This window comes from Diadema antillarum, unplaced genomic scaffold, assembly GCF_040938485.1.
Source record: "Diadema antillarum isolate AM-2024a unplaced genomic scaffold, OU_Dant_1.0 seq00000854_RagTag, whole genome shotgun sequence".
Lineage (NCBI taxonomy): Eukaryota > Metazoa > Echinodermata > Echinoidea > Diadematoida > Diadematidae > Diadema > Diadema antillarum.
Window position 1 is genome coordinate 1,563,990 of NW_027271725.1, and position 7,564 is coordinate 1,571,553.

At 36.4% G+C, this 7,564-nt stretch overlaps 1 protein-coding gene across 1 annotated transcript in view; it reads left to right on the forward strand.

Annotated features, from left to right (window-relative positions):
* LOC139740421 (uncharacterized) overlaps positions 1-6,946 on the forward strand; it is a 51,750-nt gene extending 44,804 nt beyond the window's left edge. The window contains exons 5-6 of the mRNA XM_071651013.1: positions 228-306; positions 1,392-6,946. Of these exons, the coding sequence (XP_071507114.1) occupies positions 228-306; positions 1,392-1,407 (95 nt within the window). The 3' untranslated portion in view covers positions 1,408-6,946. The remainder of the gene's footprint in view (positions 1-227; positions 307-1,391) is intronic.
* Positions 6,947-7,564: the final 618 nt, after the last annotated feature.

Sequence of the window (7,564 nt, forward strand, 5' to 3'; positions counted from 1 at the left end):
AGATTAATATGATTTGCGTTTTAGGGTCATTATTTATTTAGTAATTTCAGTATGATGATAATAATAAACAAATCATCATTTCAGGGGGGAAAATCCAAAATATTATCAAGAATACAATGTTTTCTTTAAAGTTCAGTTTCCATTTAGAATGAGAAGAGTAACGAGTTCAAATTTCAGCGTTGCAAGAAGTTTTCACTCAAAGTTTTCTTTCTGTGCCTCTCCTGTAGTCATCGCCAGTCAGCAAGCAGCCGCTGCAGCAGCAGCCAGTGCCAGCTCAGCTGCCCTTAACCCCTACACTGTCAGAAGGTAAGGCTCAATAATTTCCCCTCACTTCCAACATCTCCAGTCAGTCTTCTGACACTGTATTCCTTAAAGGGGAATGAAATCCAAATATATGTGAATGGAGGGAATGCAACAATAGTAGTACAGCACATCAGGCAAATGTGAGGAAAATCAGACGATTCATTTAAAACCTCATGAACTTTGGTGTGGCCATTGCTGGGGCACTTGACTTCCCTCATTCAGAAAGCAAGGAGAATAACGTCACCCGACATATTTATATCGGTAACAAGTTGAGGGAATGTGTACTTTTCATAAAAAATTATATTTTGTGGATTTTTCCCTATATTTTCTGTATATCCTTGTACATGTGTGACATCACAAACTGTAGTTGTCTTCTAATCCAGCAGGGCTGCACTGAAACTTTAAAAATTCATAAATTTCAAATGGATTGTCTCACCTCCCTCAAACGTCACTAATGTGCCCTTGCAATATTACTGCACTCACACAATCCACATGTATATTTTCTTTTTTATTCCCCTTTAAATATCCTTTACCTGTGTCTCATAGCAAAGTACTTCTATTTGCGGCAGATGCATTTTGTTGCCTGCAGTGTTTAGTTGAGATTCAGAGCGGTTGGTGCTACTTGGATGACATATGGCACATGTATGGATATATATGTGAGAAATAAATGCGCTTTCCTGTGCTTTTTTGATATCAGATTTTGTAATTTACTATGAATTGATTTATTTTGTAATATGCAGTATTTTCCTTTTACCTTACAGTTCGTGCAAAAAAGCAAATATTATGAGTTTGTTATTTTACAGAACAGAATGGCTTTGATATGATAACAATCTTTTTTTTTCAGTTATGATTTGGATGTACATTGTTAATAAATTATTTGATCTTATTTTCTTTTCGTATGCATTTCTTAATAGTTTTCTCGTGTATTTCCGTTTAAGATATATATATTTAAGATAAAGCCGACAGTTAAGAGTTCGTATGAGCGTTATTCCAAACTATTCAATCAAAGCTGTTAGAGCCTGCATTAGATCATTGTGACATAAGTCTTATTACCGCTTGGATCATAATCTTTCTTCTATCATTTGCAGCAGAGAAAAGTCATGAGGTTGGAGAAGACCGATATTCAAGGCTTCAGCTATCGGTGGGGAATGAAGTTGTGCAGCCAGCCGAGAGAACAGACTACACTCATTCCACTTTTGCTCAGCTGAGAAGAGATGTGCAGAGACTTACAACGCACAAGTCTAGCAAACCAAGATGTGCACGTGATGCAGCGTGACTCTGATCAAGGCGGAATCTTTTATTCAGTCACTAGCAGGACAAATGGACAGACGATAAGGAAAGGCTTCAAGCTTTGATGTACATTTTGTGATGTAACATTTTAGCAGTCTGTGTAGACAGGGTAGTAGCATACCAGGATGGTTTGTTGCTGTAGATGGGGTCACTGAACTCTCATTCATCAGTGATTGTGCTTGATTTGTACAAAGGTGTTTTTTGAGACGTATCACATTCTGTACAAAGGCTGTTTGCAGGAGAGAGCTGCCATGGTGGTTAATGGTGTAGCACATTGTCACATTAGTTTATGTAATCACAAAGTTATGTGGTGAGTTTCTTCCATAGAAATTAGTTAGCATCACTGATATTCAATTTGAGTTGCAGGGCCTGTGCCAGGCAGTGGCTGTATTAATTATCAGTTTGCCCAACAGCTTTTGATACACAGATATTTCTACAAGAAAGATAGATTATGTTCAAAGTACACAGCAGGATTCTGAATCATATCTCTTATGCTTTTTGTTTATTTTTCTTTTGTACCAAGACAAACACAAAGGAAAAACTGAAATTTTTGGCATTTTGTCATTCAGATGATTTAACTTCAATCTGTAATTCCAGCAAATCCCTTCCACAAAAAGAGGAAACAATTATAATCTGTAGTGTGTGTATATTGTATACTCACACTATTTGGCTAGATATATTATTCTGGCTTTCTTCAAGGTCAAGCAGTTTTCAGACCTCTTATAGCCTGATGTGACATCTGGCTATAACAATAAGTTCAGTAATTTCATCATTTTTGCATGTAGAGATGTTCTCGAGTATCATTCTTCGCCACACAATGTGATCAATGTGCAGGCCATTTGCATTGCTCATACAGTTTTAAATAATATGAGTTTGATAGTATTGATGCTTTTTAAAGGCATTAACATGTCACTTAACTCTTTGAAAGAGAGGTAGAATTTCCAATCGGTAAATCGTTGAAATAGATTGTCCAGCAGAAACGAATCTGCTGCTAATTTTTGGATTGAGCAAATGTTAGCGCACGGTTCAAGTCTGTAGTGACATTCACATGAGAAATTTCTACGTCAGTCACATGGGACATTTCAGGTGCTGCCGAAATGTTTAGGAAAATGAGTATATTTCTCTGGGCATTTTTTGAAAATAGGTAGAAATTGAGGAGTTTTCTATAAGACTTTGTCTTGTCATTCATTGGGTTACTTTTCATAAACATTCAGGTGTTTTTCAAATGTTATTTCCTCTACCTCTAAGCAGAGTTTGTTTGTTTGGTTGTTTGTTTTTTGTTTAAAAAATAACACAGATATATCATGCTATTTGCGGAGGGCATTTATGACATTGGTCACAATCTGTCTAGAACATCAGAGAGGGCTTCATATCAGCTCAAAAGGAATCAGAATTATCTTGTGTGTTTTGCACAGAAAATGGTATGTGATATAACTGTCAGAATGGGAGACATGGCTGGGAGCGGAGGAGCTGATGAAGTCATACAATCAGTGGGCATTTTGGGGAATCTTATAAGCTATGTACATCTTCTGTGATGGTAAAGGGATGGTATAGTATTGGTGGAGATGAGATTGGGCTTTTAACTTTTTGCGAGATACCAAGAAACCGCTTACAAAATAGTACAGAGCATACCATTCTTAGGGAAATTCAAAGTTTATTTGATGAAAATTGGTTTTAGAATGGCTGAGGCATCTAAAAACAAAGTAAAACAACACAATCATAATAAAAGGTGGGTCCCACCTTTTAGAAGGATCGCTCTGTTTTGGATATCTCCGCCATATCAAAACCATTTTTTAAATCAAATAAATGTTGAATTCCTCTTTGAATTACATGCTCTTTCATATTTCGAAAGAGGTTTCTCATTATCTCACCTAGAACTGTTAGAAACCCTAAGTTAGGTTTCAACCAAAACCATACAAGTCAATCCCTTTGAGCAAAATGTCATCTGTAGCTGGCAGTGGTGCGGAGCAGATTGCTCTTCACACATTATTGTCATTTTGCATCTGTTCTCATCAATGATCAGCTGTTCACCAGGGGTTACAACACCATACTAGCAGTACTGATGTGGGTACTGGTCTCTGTCACTCTACCAACTGAATGGGTAGATGATGCCAAGGATAATGTTAGTGCTGGTCTCAGTTCTGCTGGTCTCATTATTCAAGAAAAAGAGCTAGAACACAGAAATAAAAATGATTTCAAGGGTAGATGTATTTTAGTCACGGTTTGTTGTTCTCTCTTGGAACATTTTCCTAAATGCATGATGACATAAACTAAAACTATAAGCGCTGACTGCCACAAGAAGTGGATATTTTCGCGTGACTAATTTTTTGCGTTCATCTGGGTAAGAAGAGTTTCACATGTTTTTAATTCCACGGAATAAAGACATCAACTACTGGAACATGTGACCCGCTACAACAAAAGGATCCGCAAGTCGGGGAGGACAATTTTTTGAAAACGGCATGATATTATTCCCTTACTCATCTACTTTAATTTCATATATAGCACAACTCATAAAAGCACTCGGTTGCGGAGATATCGATGATTTTATTAACGCATGTAAAGTGGTTGTGGAAATCAAAGTTTCGAGAAACACGCCTTCAAAGTTTTGCTTCGGACGCAATCACGATCAAAGGGAGGCGAGATAGTTTTCACCGCTTGACAATAGAAGGTATGCTCCTAGCGACCTCCGCAATGTTCATTCAAGCTTAGCACCAGCGGTGTACGCACAACCAATCAGTAATCAGGATGCCACGCAGTGGCCAATAAGATCACTCCCTCGTTGTTAGGGGCGGAGTCTAGCTGCGGCGCTAACTCCAAATCTTCGGACACGTTTCTGTTACGTTGAAAGTCAGAAAATCATGGCCACGAAAAACGCTGATTTCTTGCCTTACCTTTGATCATTTAGCTTCGAAATTTCAGCAGATGATAGCCAAAACATTAGATTACCAAATTATGCCGAAAACAGAAATCCGATTGTTTTGACGAATTTCGATGATGTGACTTCAAACTCGATTTTCTCGGCTCAGCCGTCAGCGACTTTAGGATCCTTTTGTTGTAGCGGGTCACATATGGCATGCAAGAATATTTGTGTGCTTTTATTTTCGCACTAGTTTCTGGTTGCACGAAAATTTCAACACCGCAAAAATTTCCGCTTTTACAGTATGAGAGAAGGAGAAAACAAGAACTCATACAAGTTCAGTGCTTCAGGGTAACATTTTGGATTATGGAATTTGTGTATGAAAACTTGCAGTAGGGCAGAACCAATTGAATGATTTTACAGTGTATTTACTCAGAAGATCATACCAGATTTCAGAGTTCTGTGACATATGACCAACACCGAGCATTAGGGTAGTCAGTGAATTCAGTGTAAGCCTATGGACTGAGAGCCATGCAGATGCCAGTGTTGAATGTTAACTCTTGTGGCATATCTACTTGCAGTATCTGTGAAATAGGCAACAGAGTAGCAGCCGGTAATGATCAAGTTCATATTTGTATTCAAAGGTATTGTTTTGTTTTCTGTGAGGTTGCAATGTTTTGGGGACACATGCAGGATCTTGAAATCATGGAACATATCCTGCGAACCTGTTACAAGTAATTTCACTTCAGTGCTTGGGACATAAATCGCATGATGCTGATGCTGTATCAGTCATCTCCATACCAACTCAAGACAAGAAAGAAATGTTTTGGCTCAAATGTAATGGTGGCCTTTGAAGTTCTCTGTGATGACAAGTGTGTACAAAAGTAAATACACCAGGCAAATGTTTTGTAGCTTTGATTTCATTGGTACCAACATCTGGTTGCTTTGTCCGTGATATATCATTACTTTACATAATTTGCCCGTCTTTTCTCCTGCCTAATTCTTTCATCCAATAATTCCAGTACGCTTCAGTGTCTTGGTTGAGTGTGTACATACATGGATTATATTGACAGATCAGTCTCTGCTGCACACAGTAATGTAATACCCTTCACTTATTAAGAGCATCATTAATTTCTTCCGGTTTTCATGAGCTGCGACGTATTACCACAAATTTATGTTTGTTATCTTAAGCAACAGAAAGAGTTGTTGTTAGATTTCCTTTTTTTTCTTTCTTTGTGTGTGCATTGATAATGTACTTAATGTCTATTTTTCATAAGACTCAAGTTCATCTCTGTGTTCGATTCTTGAGAGGAACACCAAAACAGTGAACCACAAGTGACAAAAATTATTTGACTATTGCCCACTTTGTTCTGCTCAAGCTAGCAGTTTGAAACAACGGTTTGCACAAGTATGTATACTTTCACTGTGAAGTGTTCGCAGCAGTTAGAATGTGCTATTAGATCTCAAAGTACAGCTTGACTTATCCCTAAAACTCTTATGCACACCCCATCCACAGACTTACCCCCTTATTGTGTTTAGTCAGGCATCTTATTTTGCTGTCTGTATATTATGTCATCTCGAGTTGTTGTGGGAATTCTACTCTGATAGTTTTCAATTGGGAGTGATGCATGGTGGTACATCAATTTGATGTGTCTTTGAAAATACATGCCCCTCAAAATTTCAGTGATAGACGCACTGTCCTCATGCTACTGGAAAATTCCAGCAGCATGCACTCAAAACTGGGTGCATTTAACTCAACGTATGGCTTTCAAAACACTTGTATTCTCAGAATATTGGATGTCCAGAAAATTTTGTATCAGAAAAATTGTAGAGAGTGAATAAGATGTATGTTGATTTGTTCACCTTGATATCTGGATGGAGAAGATTAGGCTCATGTCATAGAAGGCTAATTTTGTCAGGTTAAGACTCGCATGAGAATGCCCTAACTAAAGAGTGGCTAAAATTTGTTATGTATGAGTCACTTTGTTATACTAGCAGACATCGATATCTGACATCTTTATATATTTCTTTTTTAATAGCATTTGGTTTTCTGTTTTTTCATGATGAAGATTGCAACAGGCCTTATGCCTTTTGAGTGAACGTATTACACTAGCATCAGTAAAGATAAGTCTTAACTGATAGAGAAAATTTATTTTGTCCTGATTATATTATTCCACTGTAGGCACTTCTCCTATTAAAGTGATCAGGAGCTAATGTGACTTCTTCCATATTGGAAAAGATGAATCACTGAACGGTGTGAAAGAAAGAGAGAGATAGAATGGAAGAGTGAGAGGATGGCATAGAAAGAGGGGGAGAGAGTGAGTTCAAAGTTGTACATCAAACTGTGACAAAAATTCCATGTTAATGAGATGATGTTGTAGAAGTCGTCAGTGTAAATTTCTTGTAAAGTGTTGATCAATGGTAAAAATCCATCTACTGTTCTTGTTCTTTTAGACGATTTTGGAGGAAAATTAAAACCATGTGAATATATGAAACCGATAATGCCTATGATGTGTGTATGTATATATCTTTTTTTCTCTCTGATTATAAGTATTCATGTCAAATATGAGATTTACTGCTTGTAATAATTTGATTATGATTTAACTCATTACAACAATCATGCTATCAGGTAAAAATAGCATAATTTGTTATTACATAACTTGTTAGTCTCTGGATACATGTACATAAATATGTATGTATGTATGTATATATATATATATATATATATATATATATATATATATATATATATGTATGTATATATACATATATATATATATATATATATCCATGTGTGTGTTTATGTATGTATATATATATATATATATATATATATATATATATATATATAGGTGAGAGAAAGGATGAGACGATAGACATATCTTGAATCCTCACAGTTTGATTTTTATTCTTAAGCTTTCGGGCCCTGCCCTTTATCAAGACTGAAGATCAAAGAAATCGGACAAAATAATGATGATGGATACAGAACAAGATATAGATATTGTATACAAAAAATGATAATCATTAAGTAATGTTAAGATAATAGTGAAAATAGCAATGATAATGATGGAGGTAAAAATAGCAGAAATTAACAAAATTAACAAGAGTGTATAT